Here is a 22,152-nt window from a genome sequence, read left to right on the forward strand (position 1 = left end):
TCCAACTCCCGGAGTTCACCCAAACTCATGTCCATTGAGTCGGTGATGCCATCCAGCCATCTCATCCTCTGTCGTCCCCTTCTTCTCCTGCCCCCAATCCCTCCCAGCATCAGAGTCTTTTCCGATGAGTCAACTCTTCGCATGAGGTGGCCAAAGTACTGGAGTTTCAGCTTTAGCATCATTCCTTCCAAAGAACACCCAGGGCTGATCTCCTTCAGAATGGACTGGTTGGATCTCCTTGCAGTCCAAGGGACTCTCAAGAGTCTTCTCCAACACCACAGTTCAAAAGCATCAATTTTTCGGTGCTCATCTTTCTTCACAGTTCAACTCTCACATCCATACACGACCACTGGAAAAGCCATAGCCTTGACTAGACGGACCTTTGTTGACAAAGTAATGTCTCTGCTTTTGAATATGCTATCTATGTTGATCATAACTTTCCTTCCAAGGAGTAACTGTCTTTTAATTTCATGGCTGCAATCACCATCTGCAGTGATTTTTGGAGCCCCCCAAAATAAAGACCTAGTGACATGCAGAAATTCTTGAAATTGTCATGCCCATTTATAAAGCTTAATTCCTTATCATTTAATTTTCCTTTATTTGTGCTATAAAAAACTACTCTAAGAAGTTTCTCTTTGCTTTTTGACCAGTGTAACCCCAAAGTTGATTAATTTGGTGCCAAAGATACTCAAGGAAACTTAAAATTCGAGGGACTAATTTTTGTTTGGGCTGTATTTTTGCCTTTTCACAATTATAGACTTTATTCCAATTAGTCTTGTGAAATATTTAAGAAGAGACTTTATAAATCTGTTTTTAATCCTATCTTCCTATTGAGAATTCACACTAGTGAATGAAGATTTGATACCTCTGAGGGATGGCATAGAACACACCTTGGCATCTCACCCTGTTACATAAAGAAACTGGCACACTATATCATTTGCCCAGTTTTTCTTGATTCTTCCAAGAGGAATGATGTTTATGGGTAGATAAGCCAACAAGTGCTCCCCACAGCAGTGAGAAAGTCATCGGGTTACAATTGTAAAGACCCACAGACCCCTGGAGAGCTCTCACGACACACTATTATCATTCTCCTTAAGACTTGAGCTTAAGATTGCACCCCTCAAGTCCTATCCAGTACTTGGTCTCCTCAGTTCTGCTTCTTCCCTTTAGTAACTCACAGCAGGGACTTCCCCAGCTTGAGTTCCTTGAGTCAGGCACCGATTTACCACTGACTTAGAGCTTTCACTTCAGCCTGATTCAGGGTCTGAGAACACTGAGTCTTAGTGCTGTGTTTCTGAGATTCTTTACCATGTCCCCCAAGTTGCAGAGAATTTTTCCAGCACTGTGCCTCCTTGGGATCCTATCTCTATTGCATTGCCCGCCTGTCCTGTGTGGTAAGTACAGAGGTGATAAGGAAGAGGGGAAAGTTTAAAATAAGGTATGGAGAAGAATTTCTTATTAAGAATTCATTAAATATAACCAAACATAGGTTATATTAATTTCAATATTAAATAATTAATAATTAAATTAAATAATTTTAGTCCTTTTGATACAGAGTGTAAGTACTTAGAAAGCAAAATATTGCAAAACCTTGGGAGCTGATATAGCCACAAGAGAAACCTTTTAATTTTTATATTAAGTGCTTATATTTAAGTAGCTAAACCTAAATTCTTAGCTATTACTTGTGGATGCAGAACTTGAATTCTGATATTTTCTGTTCTCTGACTAAAATGTACTTCACAGAATGTAATAATTAAATAAAATCTTTCTAAAAAGAAAAAAAAAGAATTAATTCTTAAATAAGGTTCATTATTTTTCTGTTTCATCAAGGTTGTGTAGAAAATTTTTGCCATCCAGAAAGTAAACTTTTATATCATTGAAAATAATGAGTGAGCTTATTAGAGTAAAATTACAAAGCACTGTATAAACTAAAAACATTATATAAATGAAAGATCTTGCATTGCAAACTAGGGTATAATTGTTCCTAACTAATGAGCACTGAAAGGAATTGCAAGGATCTGCAGGCCCCACTAGGGTGCAGTTCAGTTCAGTTCAGTCGCTCAGTCATGTCCGACTCTTTTTGCAACCCCATAGCCTGCAGCATGCCAGGCCTCCCTGTCCATCACCAACTCCTGGAGTTTACTCAAACTCATGTCCATTGAGTTGGTGATGCCATCCAACCATCTCATCTGTCGTCCCCTTCTCATTCCACCTTCAATCTTTCCCAGCATCAGGGTCTTTTCCAATGAATCCATTCTTTGCATGAGGTGGCCAAAGTATTGGAGTTTAAGCTTTAGTATCAGTCCTTGCAATGCATATTCAGGACTGATTTCCCTTAAGATTGACTAGTTGGATCTCCTTGCAGTCCAAGGGACTCTCAAAAGTCTTCTCCAACACCACAGTTCAAAACAATAAATTCTTTGTCTCTCAGCTTTCTTTATAGTCCAACTCTATAGTCCAGACTACCAGAAAAACCATAGTTTTGGCTTTCTTTATAGTCCAACTCTATAGTCCAGACTACCAGAAAAACCATAGTTTTGGCTAGATGGACCTTTTTCGGCAAAATAATGTCTCTGCTTTTTAATAAGCTGTCTAGGATGGTCATAACTTTTCTTCCAAGGAGCAAGTGTCTTTTAATTTCATGGCTGCAGTCACCATTTGCAGTGATTTTGGAGCCCCTCAAAATAAAGTTTCTCAGTGTTTCCACTGTTTCCCATCTATTTGCCATGATGTGATGGGACCAGATACCATGATCTTAGTTTTCTGAATGTTGAGTTTTAAGCCAAATTTTTCACTCTCCTCTTTCACTTTCATCAAGAGGCTCTTTAGTTCTTCACCTTCTTCCATAAGGGTGGTGTTATCTGCATATCTGAGGTTATTGATATTTCTCCCGCCAATCTGATTCCAGATTGTGCTTCTTCCAACCCAGCATTTCTCATGATGTACTCTGCATATAAGTTAAATAAACAGGATGACAATGTGGTAGTGCTGGTTATAATTGTAGATATACAATTTTGTAAATGGAAATATTCCAATAAAAACATGGTTATTCCTCTGCCATGGGATTTCTTCTAAAGAATGAAATTCTAAGAATATTAAAATGTACATATATTTTCCTTATATCTTCTATCAGAGCATTTAATATAGAGCATTTTCACAGAATGGCAAAATCACTCAACTGAGAAGAGATTTCACCAGTGGCTCTATTTCCATGGAGAGTATGTCTCCTATTCATGTGAAAAGGGGTAATTCCCAGTTCTGATGATACAAAGGATTACATGCCAAGCAGTGGGAATCTGGAGTCCCAAAATGCCACCTTGTCATCCCTTGTGAAAATTAATTTCTATGGCTCCAGAATGATATCATGTTAATCAGGCTTTGTGAACTGTCTTAATATCATAGCGTGACTCAGTTGTATCTAAGGCAGGGATATTAAAATATTTTACTTTAGAAGTTTTTTACATCATAACAGTAGATACTTTAAGGAAAACTTTAAGGTGAAGTGAAAGAACTCATATATTCTGGGTGATTCTCCTCTCTTGGAAATTGAAATGGCTCAATTCAGTTCAGTCGCTTAGTTGTGTCCAACTGTGTCCCGATGGACTGAAGCATGCCAGGCCTCCCTGTCTATCACCAACTCCTGGAGTTTACTCAAACTCATGTCCATTGAGTCAGTAATTCCCCCAACCATCTCATCTTCTGTTGTTCCCTTCTCCTCACTCTCCAGAGAGTAAAGAAGAGCTGAAGTTCCTCTTGATGAAAGTGAAAGAGGAGAGTGAAAAATTTGGCTTAAAACTCAACATTAAAAAACAAAGATCATTGCATTCAGTCCCATAACTTCATGGGAAATAGATGGGGGAACAATGGAAGCAGTGACAGACTTTATTTTTCTGAGCTCCAAAGTTACTGCAGATGGTGACTGCAGCCATGAAATTAAAAGACGCTTACTCCTTGAAAGAAAAGTTATGACCAACCTAGACAGCATAGTAAAAAGCATAGACATTACTTTGCCGAAAAGGTCCATCTAGTCAAAGCTATGGTTTTTCCAGTAGTCATGTATGGATGTGAGAGTTGGACTATAAAGAGCTGAGTGCGGAAAAATCGATTGTTTTGAACTGTGGTGTTGGAGAAGACTCTTGAGAGTCCCTTCCAACCAGTTCATCCTAAAGGAAAACAGTCCTGAATATTCATTGGCAGGGCTGATGCTGAAGTTGAAACTCTAATACTTTGGCCACCTGATGCTTAGAATTGACTCACTGGAAAATACCCTTATACTGGGAAAGATTGAAGTCAGGAGGAGAAGTGGATGACAGAGCATGAGATGGTTGCATGGCATCACTCACTAGATGGGCATGGGTTTGAGCAAGCTCCCAGAGTTGGTGATGGGCAGGGAGGCCTGGTGTGCTGCAGTCCGTGGGGTCACAAAGAGTCAGACACGACTGAGTGACTGAAATGAACTGAACTGAACCCTTGTCTTTGTATCAATTCCCTTCCCAGATTAGTCTGTCTGTGCTCAGTGGTGTCTGACTCTGCAATCACATGGACTGTAGCCTGCCGGGCTCCTCTGTCCAAGGGATTCTGCTGTCAAGAATACTGGAGTGGGTTGCCATTTCCCAGATTAGTATTTGTTTGAATCTGTGTTTTGGAACTCAGGGAAGGTCATGGTGGTTGGAGGTGTGTTCCTTATAAGAAACCAGGGACAAAAGGGATTCCCTGCCCAGAAGCCCCACAAGATCCTGATCAATTTCATGCAGAAGAAAAAATGCTTATAACTGTGCAATTGTATGGTCAGATGTGAATCCACAGTTCAAAAAAGGGAAATGTTAAATAAAGCTGGCACAAATTCTATAGCTCCTGTCTTATCTCACTAAAGCCAACTGCTGACTTATTAAAGACAGGGAGAGGTGCAAAGCTCAGCACCCAGTAGCTTTCAGTTTCTATCTGCTAATTGAATGAAAGGATAGAAAATCAGATCTTGAGATGAGTGTCATTCTTCCCCTCCTCACGTTTTTGCAGTTTAAGTGGTGGAGCCAGTAGGAAAGATGAGCAATTTAGAAGCAAATGAAATTATCAAATTTAGATTTGATTTCTTCTCTTAGAAATCTACTCTCAATTCATCTGAAGTGTGTGTGGACTGCAGAAAGGTCTAATACTAGAAATTTTTCTTATACTTTTGGCACATTTTTACCTAGAAGTTCCCATACCCTGCTCAGTTGTGAGTATATTGATCTTAGGACCCACTGGTTGAAACATGTGGGCACCCTCCCAGAACACCTGGTAATAATGTAATGACCTTATTATTGTGTGTTTATGGATCAACTACCTGAACACAGAAAAAGCTTGGCTTTTGTCCCAGTGTCAAGGATGCTGCTAATACCATAGCATAATAGGGTTTTGGATATCCTCAAGGACAGAATTCCTCCTTGGATAATGGAAATTAGAACAATGAGCTTCACAGGGGATACATACTAGTAACATATTTTCCATCAAGAAAGAGACAATGTGCTGTTGTTCATTCCCTTCCATGCTTTTTCCATAATTTGATTTTAAAATGTAAGTTTAGAATTTAAGAAATGTGTAATGGTGGTAATTTGTTTGATTCTGATGTTTTTATGTGTTCTACTCTTTACCCCTAAATTGTTTGTATCATTTGAACACAGCAAATCAACTTGCAGTGACAATCCTTTACTGTAGCATCATTCAGTTGGAAAAAGGAAACAAAACAAAACAAAACAAAAAACACGCTAGGTTAAAAGTTTGTATTTACTGAGTGCTTTTTAAGTGGATAAGTTTGTTAAAAAATACTGCTTCTTTGTCCAATTTTCTCTTTTCCCCCTATTGTTCATTCCCATTCTTTTGACCTTGCTGGTTTCCTTCCCTTTTCTGAATCAATGAAAATAGGCCACATCTAATAGATAAGCCAGACGTTTCAATTATTACCTTTTGTTTCTTGATATTTATTCTTTTCCCTTCCTTTCTTTCTGGTTTCACCTACCTGTGGCTCAGATGGTAAAGAGTCTGCCTGCAGAGCGGAAGGTCTGGGCTCAATCCCTGGGTCAGGAAGATTCCCTGGAGAAGGAAAATGGCAACCCACTCCAGTATTCCTGCCTGGAAAATCCCATGGAAAGAGAAGTCTGGCAGGCTGCAGTCTATGGGGTGGCACAGAGTCGGATATGACTGAGCAACTTCACTACAGTATAAAACTTGCTGAAATCTATTTGAACCTACCTTTAAGAGTTTACATCTTTTCTTCCTTCTCTTCCTTCCTTACTCTGGAACATCATCATGCCATCTAATCTTGCTTATTCAGTAGAATTAACACAATGTCATTGATGTTCTGTATCAATGTGCTGTTCTATGGGTGCCTGCATGGCCATGATATTTTCAGACTCTGTTATGACGAGGACAGAAGTGTTATCACAGCCAAGGACTAAAAATGCAGATGGATGATCTTGACCTTTCCATATGTATGCAAACTGCTTGTGATGCTCTTTTCTGACAGGGATGGAAAAGAAGGCCTGTGCTGAATCAGTGGCCTCACTTATCAAAAGACATGTTAATCTGCTCCAGCAAAGATACCACGTGTGGTACAGTGGCTGGAATGCTGTTGCGTTTTTAGTAGTCTACTGTAATTCTCCATAATCCTAATTTTGCGTAGTAGACTTATGAAGTACACGAGGATATGATGACCACTACAGCATCTTTAATTCTTTAAGAGTGGCACATATTTCCCCTTTCCCCCAACTATTAGTACATGATATTTAAAAGAACTTATCTTCTTTGCCTCCAAGGGGAGGGTTTAGGTCATATTAATGACTTCTACTTGTCTTCTTGGATAGAATGGTCTTAGCCCATAGGCCAAGGACCCATATGGGATTGTGCCCATGACCAATTTTGTCTATCCAGCTTGTACTTTCAAGGATAATGGAAATGCCCAGAAAGTGGTTTAATAAGGGAACCTTGATGGTTCCAGGTATCTATGTTAACTCAAGCTCCATTTTCAGTAATTCTTGGATTATTGTGCACCTCTCATCTCTGCACAGTTACCTATGAAAATAGACACAGGTCCTCTTGGAGGACTGGGAACTATTACTGTGCATATGTCTCACGGTGTTGTATCCTTTCTCTTGGAAATTTTTTCTTCAGTTAGTGATCACCAGACCTGACAATATCAATAGCACAGGTACAAAAACTCAGCGGGCTTCCCTAGTGTCTCAGATGGTAAAGAATCTGCCTGCAATGTGAGAGACCTTGTTTCGATCCCTGGGCTGGAAAGATTCCTTGGAGGAGGGCATGGCAACCCACTCCAGTATTCTTGCTTGAAGAATTCCATGGACAGAGGAGCCTGGTGGGCTACAGTCCATGGAGTTGCAGAGAGTCAGACATGACTGAGTGACTAACCACAGCACAGAAACTGAGCAACATATTGTAACTTTTTAATGGACCAAATGCCATCAGCCTCCTGATCATCCATCCTTTATTTCTTTCCATGGTACAGATTGAGTAGTATCTAGTTGGCTGCTCAACTGTTTTCACCCTTAGGAATGTCATATTCTATTAAAGAAAGAAAGAAAGTGAAGTTGCTCAGTCGTGTCCCACACTTTGCAAGTCCATGGTCGGTAACCTACCAGACTCCGCAGTCCATGGGATTTTCCAGGCAAGAATACTGGAGTGGGCTGCCATTTCCTTCTCCAGGGGATCTTCCCAACCCAAGGATCAAACCCAGGTCTACTGCAATGCAGACAGCCTTGACATACTCCTTTCCCAATTTGGAACCAGTCCGTTGTTCCATGTCCAGTTCTAACTGTTGTCTCTTGACCTGCATACAGGTTTCTCAGGAGACAGGTAAGGTGGTCTGGTATTCCCATTTGTTTAAGAATTTTCCACAGTTTATTGTGATCCACAGAATCAAAAGCTTTAGTATAGTGAGTGAAGCAGAAGTATATGTTTTTCTGGAATTCCCTTCTTTTTCTATGATTCAATGGATGTTGGCAATTTGATCTCTGGTTCCTCTGCCTTTTCTAAATCCAGCTTGAACATCTGGAAGTTCTCAGTTCACGTACTGTTGAATCCTAGCTTGAGGGATTTTGAGCATTATTTTGCTGCCATGTGAGATGAGTGCAATTGTGCGGTAGCTTGAACATTCTTTGGCATTGTCCCTCTTTGGGATTGAAATGAAAACTGACCTTTTCCAGTCCTGTGGCCAGTGTTGAATTTTCAAATTTGCTGACATATTGAGTGCAGCTCTGTCACCGCATCATCTTTGAGGATTTGAAATAGCTCTGCTGGGATTCCATCACCTCCACTGGCTTTGTTTATAGTAATGCTTCCTAAGCCCACTTGACTTTACACTCCAGGATGTCTTCTTAGGTAGGTTTATTCCTATATATTTTATCTTTTTGATGCAATGGTAATGAATTGTTACTTGAATTTCTGTTTCTGTTCTTTTGTTGTTAATGTATAGTGAAAACAGAGTATTTGTCTGTCTCTGTTTGCCTTATTTGAGTCAGCTTACTACTCTCCAGGTTCATCCAGGTTGTTTCAAATGGCAAAACAATTTTTTATGGCTGAGTAATATATATATATATATATATAATATTAATATAATAGTGATATTATAATATAGTGATATTGTATGTATATATGTATCTATCTTCTTTGTCCATTCATCTGTTGATTGACTGCGGGCTTCTATCTTGGCTATTGTAAATAAGACTTCCATGAACATCCAAATGATGGAGATTATTAAGCAAGGTCTCAATTTAGGTAAAAAGCCTTGGGCTGGTTGGCCTTGAGGAAATGGTAAGCCCTCACCTGGAGTCCTGGAGAAACTGGTTGCTAGGGAAATCAGCCCAGGATCATTTCTTGTGTCAAGCAATGGGGATTCTGAGATGGTGGAGTCTGTGAGGGTCAAATATAGCTGTCTTGAGCCAAGGTCATATTCAAGGTAGAGGAAAGAGCTTTCATTCTTTTAGCCTCTCTATGGAATGGAAAAAAAAAACCCTCAGTAAATTTGCCTCTAGCCTTGGGAACAGAATGACAATTTGGGTGTGAAACCACTGTTCTAGTTCAACTTCAAGAAGATTGTTGACATACAAGTTGGAATGGTTCCAATAGCTTACCTTGCAAAAAAAAAAAAATCTTCAGATTTATAGTTTCCTTTGTAAAAACAAGGGAGGTATTGGAGTTTACCTCAAGATCAATTAGGCTTTGGCAAGACACACAGGAGGCACACTGGAGCATTACCTTTAGAAGTAGGGAGAGGAGAGCAGGCTTGTGAATGCTTAGAAAGGTGTAGAGATGTTTCTGATGCCCGCAAGAGGCAGAGAGCCTCTGCCTTACTTTGTATAATAAACATCTTAGAATTCCACTGTGGCTTGTGTTCTATCCATGACCATTTGTCATTTTTTTATCTTCAGACACAACTTCAGAGGTGACATCATGGTACCTAGAGCAGAGAGAACCATAGAGAATGAAAGATCTCATTCAAGAATTTTAAGAAGTACGGGTGCTATTAGCTTTTACTGATAGCTTAATAATCAATAAAAATGCCATACCCAGTTAGCCCAGCAGTTTCTTCAGCTCAGAGTTTTGAACACTGATGAATGGATTGTGGAAGAACTCTGTGATTTCAATCTAACTCTCTTAAGTTTCTGTAAAACTTTGCTGTTTCTATTCCAACCCACTGTGCATCAGCCATTTGTGAATTCAAGCAGAAAAATTGTCTGTTTTCTTATACTTTTTCCCATTTTGTTATTTTGTACACACTTTCACAAAGTAGAATTCTCAAATAATAATCAAAGTCATAGTTTCATGTTAAAAACACGTTATTATATGGTTTGTTATTGATTAAATTTTTGTGGAAGTTTTATTAATTGGTAATGCAAAAAGACCAGAAGTGGCTTTTTGTAGACCACTTTTAGGCTTCATGAAACCATTATGTGATAGAAATAGGACTCTGGTTAAATTTTGAATGAAAGTAGGACAGTTTCTCTTTTTTGCTATTTGTATTTCATATCTCCAGCACTCCAGATAAAGGATTTAAAACTCTGCATGATGCCAAAAGCTCAGGCTCTGTGTGCTGTTGCCAAATTGGATCTTGGAGACAGAGGGTTGGGTGAAGTAGAAAAGAAAAAATTCATTACTTTGCCAGGTAAAGGGGGACAGAGCAGGTTCATGCCTCTCAAAATTGTATATCCCAACCTGAAAGGATTTGAGGAGGAGTTTTATAGCAATGGTTCAAGGTTGTGCTTGCTGATAAGATTAGGGTGAATTCAGGGCCTCTACTCCCTCATCTGGTCTCAGGTGATCTTTTTTACTAACTTTTTATTTTATTTGTGGGTTTGGCCAATTAACAATGTTGTGATAATTTCAGGTGAAAAACAAAGGAACTCAGCCACACATATACAGGTTTGCATTCTCCCCCAAACTCCATTCCCATCCAGGCTGCCATATAATATTGAGCAGATTTCCATGTGCTATACAGTCAGTCCTTATAGGTTATCCATTTTGAATATAGCAGGGTATACGTGTCCATCCCAGACCTCCTAACTATCCTCCCATTCCTAGCTTGGTGAACTTCTCTGGTTCCTTTAATGTAGCCTCTGGTGGTCTTCTGGTAAGAAGAATGCTATCGTCTTGTTCTTGTTGTTCAGTAATCAAGTTATGTCCAATTCTTCCCGACCCCATGGACTACAGCATGCCAGACTTCTTCACTGTCCTTCGGCATCTCCTGGAGTTTGGCCAAGTTTGTATCCATTGAATCAGTGATGCCAGTCAATCATCTGTTGCCCTCTTCTCCTTCTGCCTTCAGTCTTTCCCAGCATCAGGGTCTTTTCCAACGAGTCAGCTCTTTGCATCAAATGTCCAGAGTATTGGAGTTTCAGCTTCAGTCTTTACAAAGAGTATTAGGGTTGATTTTATTTAAGATTGACTGATTTGATATCCTTGCTGTCCAAAGGACTCTCTAGAGTCTTCTCCAGGAACACAGTGCAAAAGCATAAATTCTTCAGTGCTCTGCCTTGTTTATTGTCCAGCTCTCACATCCATACATGACTACTGTAAAGACCATAGTCTTGACTATATGGGCCTTTGTTGGCAAAGTGATATCTTTGCTTTTTAACACACTGTCTAGGTTTGTCATAGATTTCCTGCCAAGAAGCAATCATTTTCTAATGTCATGGCTGCAGTCCCCATCCACAGTGATTTTAGGGCCTGAGAAGGCAAATCTGTCACTGCTTCCATATTTTCCCCTTCTATTTGCTGTGAGGTGATGGGAAGAGGTGTCATGATCTTAGTTTTTCAATATTGAGTTTTAAGCTGACTTTTTCACTCTCCTCCTTCACCCTTATTGAGAGGTTCTTTAGTTTCTCTTTTCTTTCTTCCTTTAGGGTGGTTCATGTACATATTTGAGGTTGTTGATATTTCTCCTGGTAATCTTGGTTCCAGCTTGTAACTCATCCAGTCTGGCATTTCACCTGATGTGTTCTGTGTATAAGTCAATAAACACGGTGACAATAAACAGCCTCATCATACTCCTTTCTCAATTCTGAACCAGTCAGTTGTTCCATATGGGGTTCTAACTGTTGCTTCTTGACCAGCATACAGGTTTCTCAGGAGACAGATAACATGGTCTGGTATTCCATCTCTTTAAGAGTTTTCTACAGTTTTTTTATGATCCGCACCGTCAAGGGTTTAGTGCAGTCCATGAAATAGAGGTAGATGTTTTCTGGAATTTCCCATGCCTTCTTTATGAGCCAGCAAATGAGGGCAATTTGATCTCTGGTTCCTCTGCCTTTTCTTTCTTTCTTTCTTTTTTTTTTTTATTATTTATTTATTTATAAAAATTTTATTATTATTTTTTTAACTTTACAATATTGTATTGGTTTTGCCATATATCAACATGAATCTGCCACAGGTATATATGTGTTCCCCATTATGAACCCTCCTCCCTCCTCCCTCCCTGTACCATCCCTCTGGGTCGTCCCAGTGTACCAGCCCCAAGCATCCAGTATTGTGCATCGAACCTGGACTGGCGACTCGTTTCATATATGATATTATACATGTTTCAATGCCATTCTCCCAAATCATCCCACCCTCTCCCTCTCCCACAAAGTCCAAAAGACTGTTCTATACATCAGTGTCTCTTTTGCTGTCTTATATACAGGGTCATCGTTACCATCTTTCTAAATTCCATATATATGCGTTAGTATACTGTATTGGTGTTTTTCTTTCTGGCTTACTTCACTCTGTATAATAGGCTCCAGTTTCATCCACCTCATTAGAACTGATTCAAATGTATTCTTTTTAATGGCTGAGTAATACTCCATTGTGTATATGTACCACTGCTTTCTTATGCATTCATCTGCTGATGGACATCTAGGTTGCTTCCATGTCCTGGCTATTATAAACAGTGCTGCGATGAACATTGGGGTACACGTGTCTCTTTCAATTCGGGTTTCCTCAGTGTGTATGCCCAGCAGTGGAATTGCTGGGTCATAAGGCAGTTCTGTTTCCAGTTTTTTAAGGAATCTCCACACTGTTCTCCATAGTGGCTGTACTAGTTTACATTCCCACCAACAGTGTAAGAGGGTTCCCTTTTCTCCACACCCTCTCCAGCATTTATTGCTTCTAGACTTTTGGATCGCAGCCATCTGACTGGTGTGAAATGGTACCTCATAGTGGTTTTGATTTGCATTTCTCTGATAATGAGTGATGTTGAGCATCTTTTCATGTGTTTGTTAGCCATCTGTATGTCTTCTTTGGAGAAATGTCTATTTAGTTCTTTGGCCCATTTTTTGATTGGGTCATTTATTTTTCTGGAGTTGAGCTGTATGAGTTGCTTGTATATTTTTGAGATTAGTTGTTTGTCAGTTGCTTCATTTGCTATTATTTTCTCCCATTCTGAAGGCTGTCTTTTCACCTTGCTTATAGTTTCCTTTGTTGTGCAGAAGCTTTTAGGTTTAATTAGGTCCCATTTGTTTATTTTTGCTTTTATTTCTAATATTCTGGGAGGTGGGTCATAGAGGATCCTGATGTGATGTATGTCAGAGAGTGTTTTGCCTGTTTCTGTGTGTTGATTTTATATCCTGCTACTTTACTATAGTCATTGATTAGTTCTAGTAATTTTCTGGTGGAGTCTTTAGGGTTTTCTATGTAGAGGATCTTGTCATCTGCAAACAGTGATAGTTTTACTTCTTCTTTTCCAATTTGGATTCCTTTTACTTCTTTTTCTGCTCTGATTGCTATGGCCCAAACTTGCAAAACTATGTTGAATAGTAGAGGTGAGAGTGGGCACCCTTGTCTTGTTCCTGACTTTAGGGGAAATGCTTTCAATTTTTCACCATTGAGGATAATATTTGCTGTGGGTTTGTCATATATAGCTTTTATTATGTTGAGGTATGTTCCTTATATTCCTGCTTTCTGGAGAGTTTTTTTTTTTATCATAAATGGATGTTGACTTTTGTCAAAGGCTTTCTCTGCATCTATTGAGATAATCATATGGCTTTTATTTTTCAATTTGTTAATGTGGTGTATTACATTGATTGATTTGCAGATATTGAAGAATCCTTGCATCCCTGGGATAAAGCCCACTTGGTCATGGGGCATGATCTTTTTAATGTGTTGTTAGATTCTGATTGCTAGAATTTTGTTAAGGATTTTTGCATGTATGTTCATCAGTGATATTGGCCTGTAGTTTTCTTTTTTTGTGGCATCTATGTCAGGTTTTGGTATTAGGGTGATGGTGGCCTCATAGAATGAGTGTGGAAGTTTACCTTCCTCTGCAATTTTCTGAAAGGGTTTGAGTAGGATAGGTGTTAGCTCTTCTCTAAATTTTTGGTAGAATTCAGCCGTGAAGCCGTCTGGACCTGGGCTTTTGTTTGCTGGAAGATTTCTGATTACAGTTTCAATTTCCGTGCTTGTGATGGGTCTGTTAAGATTTTCTATTTCTTCCTGGTCCAGTTTTGGAAAGTTGTACTTTTCTAAGAATTTGTCCATTTCTTCCAAGTTGTCCATTTTATTGGCATATAATTGCTGATAGTCTCTTATGATCCTTTGTATTTCTGTGTTGTCTGTTGTGATCTCTCCATTTTCATTTCTAATTTTATTGATTTGGTTTTTCTCCCTTTGTTTATTTTATTTTATTTTTTTTAAATTTTTATTTTATTTTTAAACTTTACATAATTGTATTAGTTTTGCCAAACATGTTTCTTGATGAGTCTGGCTAATGGTATGTCAATTTTATTTATCCTTCCAAAGAACCAGCTTTTGGCTTTGTTTCCTCTGCCTTTTCTAAACCCAACTTGCAATCTTGAAGTTCTCAGTTCACAAATGCTGAAGCCAGCTTGGAGGATTTTGAGCAAAACCTTACTAGCATGGGAGATGTGTTCAATTGTCTGGTGGTTTGAACAGAAGATCCAGTACTGCCCTTCTTAGGAAGTCGGATGATATTGACCTTTTCTAGTCCTGTGGCCACTGCTAGGTTTTCCAAATTTGCTGACATATTGAGTACAGCACTTTAATAGCATCATCTTTTAGGATTTTAAATATCTGCCTGAATTCCATCACCTCTGCTAGTTTTATTGGCAGCAATGCTTCCTAAGACCCACTAGACTTCACATTCCAGGATATCTGGTTCTAGGTGAGTGATCACACTATTTTGGTTATCTGGGTCTTGAAGATCTTTTTGTACAGTTCTGTGTATTCTTGCCACCTCTTCCTAATATCTTCTGCTTCTATTAGATGTCAGTGGGAAGCTGACATCTTAAATAGTTTAAAGACATTGTTATGTATCCTTGAGGCAGACCAAGACTGCCTCAAGGCTCTATTGTTTCTTGGGTGCCCCTCCCTTGTCTTTTCATCCCTTCCTTTCCCAAATTAATATTTGTTAGAATCTGCCCTTTGGAATTCGGGGAATGTCATGGAGGTTGGAGGTGTGTTCCTTACAAGAAACCAGGGACAGAAGGGCTTCTGTGCCCAGGAGCCCCACAGGATCCTGATCAATTTCATGCAGAAGAAAAAAATGCTTATAACTGTGCATTCATATGGTCAGATCCGAATCCACACTTTAAAAAAGAAAATGTTGAATAAAGTTGGCACAAATTCTATAGCTCCTGACTTATTCTCACTAAAGCCAACTGCTGACTTCTTAAAGATAGGGAGGGGTACAAAGCTCAGCACCCAGTAGCTTTCAGTCTCTATCTGCTAAATGAATGAAAGGATAGAAAATCAGATCTTGAGATGAGTGTCATTTCCCCCCTCCTTACATTTTTGCAGTTAAATTTTGGAACATTACTAAAGAAGAACAATCTAGAGGCAGATGAAATTATTAAATTTAACTTTGATTTCTCCTCTTGGAAATCTACTTAGTTCTTCTGAAGTGTGTGTGAACTGAGAAAAGTTTCCAATACTAGAAATTTCTCTTATACTTTGGCACTTTTTAACCTAGAAGTTCCCATCCACTGCTCAGTTGTGAGTATGTTGATCTCAGGACCCCCTGGTTGAAACATTTGGGCACCCTCCCAGGACACCTGGTACTAGTGAAATGACCCTATTATTGTGCTCTGATGGATCAATCACTTGATCAGAGAACAAGCTTGGCTTTTGTCCCAATATCAAGGATGCATTTAATATCATAGCATAATAAGGTTTTGGATATCCTCAAGGACAGATTTCCTCCTCGGATAATGGAAATTAGAACAATGAACTTCACAGGGTGATAAATATTAGTAACTGTTGTGACTTCCATCAAGAAAGAGGGACGATATACCATTGTTCATTCCCTACCATGCACATCTTTTTCATAATTTGTTTTTGCAGTGTAAGTTTAGAATTTAAGAAATGTGTAACGGTGGTGATTTGTCTGATCTGATTTTTTTATGTGTTGTTTTTTTTTTTTTTTTTTTACCTAGCTTCGTTTGTACAATTTGAACAAAGGAAATGAACTTGCAGTGAAAATCCTTTCCTGCAGCATCATTCAGTTGGAAAAATGAAACAAAACACACACACACCAACAAAAAGCACATTAGGTTAAAAACATGTATATACTGAATGTTTTTTAAGTGGATAAGTTTGTTAAAAAATACTGCTCATTAGTCCAACTTTCTCTTTATCCCCCATTATTTGTTCCCATTCTTTGACTTTGCTGGTTTCCCTCCCTTTTCTGAATCAATGAAAATAGGCCACATCTAATAGATAAGCTAGACATTTCAATGATTACCTTTTGTTTCTTGGTATTTATTCTTTTTTCTTCCTTTCTTTCTGGTCCACGTGCCTTCACCCACTACGTTATAAAACCTGCTCAAATCTATTTGAACCTGCCTTTCAGAGTTTACATCTTTTCCTCCTTCTCTACCTTCCTTACTCTGGAACATCATCATGCCATCTAGTCTTGCTTATTTAGTAGAATTAACATGATGCCATTGATGTTCTCTATCAATGTGCTGTTCTATGGATGTCTGCATGGTTATAATATCTTCAGAGAGGGACAGAAGTGTTATCACAGCCAAGGACTAAAAATGCAGATGGATGATCTTGACCTTTCCATATGTATGCACACTTCTTGTGATGCTCTTTTCTGACAGGGATGGAAAAGAAGGCCTCTGCTGAATCAGTGGCCTCACCTACCAGAAGACATGTTGTTCTGCTCTAGCAAAGATACCACATGTGGTACAGTGGCTGCAATGCTGTTGCGTTTTTAGTAGTCTACTGTAATTCTCCAGAATCCGAATTTTTTGTAGTAGACAGACTTATGAAATACATGGAGATACAATGACCACTCTTGCGTCTTTAATTATTTAAGAGTGGCACATATTTCTCCGTTTCCTCTACACATTGGTAAATGATATTTAAAAGAACTTATCTTCTTTGCCTCTAAGGGGAGGATATAGGTCATATCAATGACTTCTACTTGGTTTTCTTGGATAGGACATTCTTAACCCATAGGCCAAGGATGAATATGGGGATTATGCCAATGACCAGTTTTGTCTATCTGGCCCACACTTTCAAAGATAATGGAAATGCCCACCAAGTGGTTTAATAAGGGAGCCTTGATGGTTCCAGGTATCTATGTCAACTCAAACTCTATGCCCAATAATACTTGGATTATTATGCACTTCTCATCTGTGCATAATTGCTAATGTAAATGGACACAGGTCCTCTTCGAAGACTGGGAAACTCATTACTGTGCATATGTCTCAAGTTGTTGTAGTCTCCTTAGCCGTGGAAACTTTTTTCTTCAGTTAGTGATCTCCAGACCTGAGATTATTAATAGCACAGGTCCAGAAACTAAGCAACAGATTGTAATTTTTAATGGACCAAAGGCCATCAGCCTCTTGATCATCCATCCTTTATTTCTTTCCATGGTACAGATTGAGTAGTATCTAGTTGGCTGCTCATCTGTTTTCACCCTTAGGAATGTCATGTTCTATTAACCATCTTCCTAATCTCAGTCTGGTTGTATCTCTAACTTGCCACTCCTTAGGATGATTACATTTACTTAGCTTCTAAAGCCTATGAGCACCACTCAGATTGTGACTGTTAAGAGTGAAACTTGTTCTTTAACAGTCTTCCCATCATCAGCTCTGGTCTCTGATACAGTGCTCCTCTCATTATGATATTCCTTCTGTCCTTGGTAAATGTATCCTCCAGGTCTTCCTAGACAACATAATCACTTGGTGGCATTTCCTGCATGTGTGTAGCACATCTACTCCAGCATACTCACTCTTCTGAATCACTTAATCACTCTGTCTACCACTTGCCACAGTAACTCCAGCATTTGAACCTCATTGTTGGCATCACAGTTTCCATGCCTCAAGGAGGCATCTTAGGATAGTGCTGTAGATACTATCGTCCATCAGTTTAACATTTTACTGACATTTCCAAAAATGTCAAGTGTTAGTTGCTCAGTCGTGACTGAGTCTCTGCAACCCCACCAGGAAGCCCACCAGGCGTCTCTATCCATGGATTCTCCAGGCAAGAATACTGGGGTGGGTTGCCATTCCCTTCCCCAGAGGATCTTCCTCATCCAGGGATCAAACCCAGGTCTCCCTCACTGCAGGCAGATTCTTTACCATCTGAACCACCAGGGAAGGCATTTCCAATGACCTGTTTTATTTAAACTTCTCATGCAGTGTTTGTGGGTCCTGACAGTGTTCCCTTTCACACAGGTGCTCAGCACTGTGTCATGTCTATTGTTCCAACATGCAAGCCATCATTTTTATTCTTTGTATAAGCTCTTTCTGAACTATTTTAGAGGACAGTGAGTATATTCTTGGGAGGATAGATGGACTGGTCTTATTGGGAGAAATGCATCAGAGATTGCAGATTTATCTTGCATCTTTAGTTTCTCCCAGAAATACATCTCTGCATTTAGCACAAAAGCAGTGGAGTGTGACACCAGCACAGTGTGACTTTGACTAAATTCCATCTTCCTGCCAAAATGGCTCCTAAGTAGTGTCAAGTTTAGTGAATTTTCAAAAAATGAAGCCAATCCTAAGTGCTTGTCAGTCCATTGTAACCTTTCTATGGTTCCCCAGCCTCAGGCCTTCATGAAGGCAGCTCAAGTCCTGCGTTTGGCTGAGTGATTGGATGGGTAGAGAAGACGGAAGGACAGATGGAAGCCTCCTTTGAACCACACAGATACTAGGAAGTGTTATTATATGCATTCTACATGCTGACCTTCTTTTACTTTTATGTCTCACCTCAAGATTGTGAATCCCCTCCTGTCATTGCCCATGGACAAAGTAAAATAGTCTCTAAATTATTTGCATTTGAACACCAAGCTGTATATGAATGTGATGAAGGGTACATCCTGGTTGGAGCGAAAGAACTCTCCTGCACGTCTTCAGGCTGGTCACCTGAGGTCCCTCAGTGTAAAGGTAACTCTGGCTCCCTCTTCATTTTAGGGGGGGGGGGTGGGACTATCATCAAAGGATTGAGAGCACAGTTTCTTTCCTGTGAGAGACAGCAAAAAAACCATTTGATTTGATTTATTGAAAATAATTACTATGGTCTGATGGTATCCAAAGCAAAAAGTACAGAGGGCACACAGAACATTAATATCCCTTTCTTTTCCCAGGTACAAAATTCAGCCTTTGTTAGGCAACTCCATTTCCCAGTTTCTTGTATAATTCCAGAAATAGTCTACAGATGGTACATTCTATCTGCATGTAGCTGTGGCCTGCAGCAAAATTTTCATGAAAAGTTGGTCTAGAATGTAAGCCCTAGTGGACTAATGCCAAGCATTGTGAAATCACAAGTATTTCCATCAGTGCCAGTGCAGGGCACCAGCTGCTCACAATGTAGCTGTGTGGTGAGGGACTCCTAATTTTCCAGCTGTTATGGGGACAAGAGGTCAAAATGAAGTCTGATTATTGCATGCACACAGGTTTAATATCATTTCATCATCAACAGCTTCAGGGATAAGATTTGCCATCATCGTCTCCTTTGCACACAGGAGAATAATAAGCAAGAGGGAAAATTTTTCATCTATTGTCTTACAGGAATCAAGATACAAGAGACAACTGATTTGATAGTTGAAGATCTGGGGTCACATGCCCCTTTTTTTGGAGAAGGCAATGGCACCCCACTCCAGTACTCTTGCCTGGAAAATCCCATGGACGGAGGAGCCTGGTAGGCTGCAGTCCATGGGGTCGCTAAGAGTCGGACACGACTGAGAGACTTCCCTTTCACTTTTCACTTTCATGCATTGGAGAAGGAAATGGCGACCCACTCCAGTGTTCTTGCCTGGAGAATCCCAGGGACGGGGGAGCCTGGTGGGCTGCTGTCTATGGAGTCACACAGAGTCGAACACGACTGAAGCAACTTAGCAGCATTAGCAGCCCTTTTTATATTGTCAGGCTATTTAAAATTGTTATATATCCTTCAGCAAGCCACTTAACCTCTCTGTATCTCACTTTCTCTTAGATAGAATAGTGAGACTTAAATAAGATGATCACATAAAGATCTACCCCAAAGTCTGATAAAGTAAAGTACTATCCCAATGCTCAATAAATATGCTGCTGCTGCTGCTGCTAAGTTGCTTCAGTCGTGTCCGACTCTGTGCAACCCCATAGATGGAAGCCCACCAGGCTCCCCCGTTCCTGGGATTCTCCAGGCAAGAACACTGGAGTGGGTTGCCATTTCCTTCTCCAATGCATGAAAGTGAAAAGTGAAAGGGAAGTCGCTCAGTCGTGTCCGACTCTTAGCGACTTCATGGACTACAGCCTACCAGGCCCCTCCATCCATGGGATTTTCCAGGCAAGAGTACTGGAGTGGGGTGCCATTGCCTTCTTTGAATAAATATGCTAATGAATATTATTTTTCTTCTCAAGATTACAAAAAAGGTAAAACATTTAGCAACACTTAAATACAGTTCATTCTTAGTACCCTAGGCTTGCATGTTTTTTCTTAGACCTGTGGATTGCTTAAAGTTATGTTTCCATTGCAGCACTGTGTCTGAAACCAGAGATAGAATATGGAAGGTTATCTGTGGAGAAGGTTAGATATGTTGAACCTGAAAGAATTACTATCCAGTGTGAGTCTGGCTATAATTTGGTTGGTTCTGAAAATATCACTTGCTCAGAGGACAGAACCTGGTACCCGGAGGTGCCCAAGTGTGAGTGGGTAAGTCACACAATTTGAGGTAATTTTTGTTTTACTAAACCCCAAAGCACTGTCCTGCCAGCGAAGGTGGTACCTAACTTGTCAAGATTCATTCATTCAAAGGAACTCTCATTTTCGCTTTGGAGTCTTCTGGTCTGATAGGAGATGCAAAGTTTTCCTCCTCTCACTTGTGAGCAGGGAAAACGGAGCCCCTTTGGAGTGGAGGGTCTCAGACCTGGTAGTACTGACTCCCAACTTTTCTAGAAGATTTGATATACTCTTGTCCCATTTCTGGATGGACAGCAGTAATGTCTGTTCCCACAGAAGCCTTCTGGGAGGCTGTCTCAGAGCAGAGTTATATTCCTCTCAGGAAGATGATGGTGGGAAGCAAGGTGTTTCTGGTTTTCCTGCTCCCCCACCAGTCCTGGGGTGTGTCTTGGTCCTGAATCTGTAACCCTGCCTGTTTCCACATGAACTGTGCCCCCTAACAATCGGGAGAGAAGTCTTTCAAGCATACTCATCATGTGTTTCTCCTTTAGGAGTATCCTGAAGGCTGTGAGCAAGTAGTCACAGGCAGGAAACTCTTGCAGTGCCTCTCAAGGCCAGAGGAGGTGAAATTGGCCCTGGAAGTGTACAAGCTGTCCCTGGAGATTGCACTCCTGGAGCTTCAGATAGAGAAGCCAAAGGACACCTCTTAGTGGTAATCACTGTAATATTTCTCAAGAGAGAGAGGAAAACGTTTCTTGCTGCCTTCATTCCAATATGGATCACCTCAGTTAATCACTTTTACCATCTCTTTTACACCACAAATTGTGGTAATAATTATCTAGAAAGGATAATTTTGTTAATATTTAGTGCTTTGAGATTGTGGAGATTTTGATGACTTTCTGACTCATGTTTTCGCTTTTCTGGACACAGAGTACACATTTTTTAATTAAAAAATTAGCATATCCAACATCATTCTGTCTTTGTGTTTAATTTTGTAAAATAAGGTCTGTGAACACACACATACCTGAAGTTGATATGTTTGTTTTACTGTCGGGATCTTGGACGTAGGGACTTGTGTTCACAGCAGTACATTTCCATGGATTGCCTTTACTCCACAGTTCCATATATATAGGTTACTCAGGAGCTCAATATTTAGATTAAACATCAACACACCCCAAAATTCTTGTCCACTGTCCACACTTTGAGGCAGTCAAGTCCTTTTGTGAGCCCCCATGTGCTTGGCCTCTGCATCAGTCATGATCCCTCTTGGCTTTTGCCTTACAGGAAGGGGATTCTTGTCTGTCTTGGTCTCCTGACCCTTTCCTCAGAACAGACTCTGAAAGCCTGGTGAGTGGAATCCCGCCTGGCAGCCATATTTGTGCTCCCAAATCCTCAAAGTGATTGGTCCCATTTTCCTTATTAGAAGTGTTAAAATGGCTCGAGCAACCACCCCCCACATGAGAAGATGCCCTGTGTCAATCACCCTTATATCTTGGGGTGTTTGGAGGTTTTTATTCTTTGCATTTATCACTTTTCTCAACTCTTGCATCCTCTGAAATC

General features: G+C 39.9%; 1 protein-coding gene across 1 annotated transcript; it reads left to right on the forward strand.

Moving 5' to 3' along the window:
• The first annotated feature begins 1,207 nt into the window (after nt 1–1,207).
• On the forward strand, nt 1,208–21,554 carry LOC129652802 (C4b-binding protein alpha chain-like). Its single transcript, XM_055581800.1, has 4 exons — nt 1,208–1,394; nt 18,708–18,878; nt 20,450–20,625; nt 21,144–21,554. The coding sequence occupies exons 1-4, from the start codon at nt 1,310–1,312 to the stop codon at nt 21,300–21,302; spliced, it is 591 nt and encodes a 196-aa protein (XP_055437775.1). The 5' UTR covers nt 1,208–1,309; the 3' UTR covers nt 21,303–21,554.
• Nucleotides 21,555–22,152: the final 598 nt, after the last annotated feature.

This window comes from Bubalus kerabau, chromosome 5 (genome assembly GCF_029407905.1).
Source record: "Bubalus kerabau isolate K-KA32 ecotype Philippines breed swamp buffalo chromosome 5, PCC_UOA_SB_1v2, whole genome shotgun sequence".
In the NCBI taxonomy this organism is placed as follows: Eukaryota; Metazoa; Chordata; class Mammalia; order Artiodactyla; family Bovidae; genus Bubalus; species Bubalus kerabau.

Excerpts from the sequence above, each read along its gene's own strand:
- LOC129652802 (XM_055581800.1), top strand. The coding sequence starts at position 1,310 with ATGTCCCCCAAGTTGCAGAGAATTTTTCCAGCACTGTGCCTCCTTGGG. Across the intron at positions 18,879-20,449 it reads TGAGGTCCCTCAGTGTAAAG|CACTGTGTCTGAAACCAGAG; the intron begins GTAACTCTGGCT and ends TTTCCATTGCAG. Across the intron at positions 20,626-21,143 it reads AGGTGCCCAAGTGTGAGTGG|GAGTATCCTGAAGGCTGTGA; the intron begins GTAAGTCACACA and ends TTTCTCCTTTAG.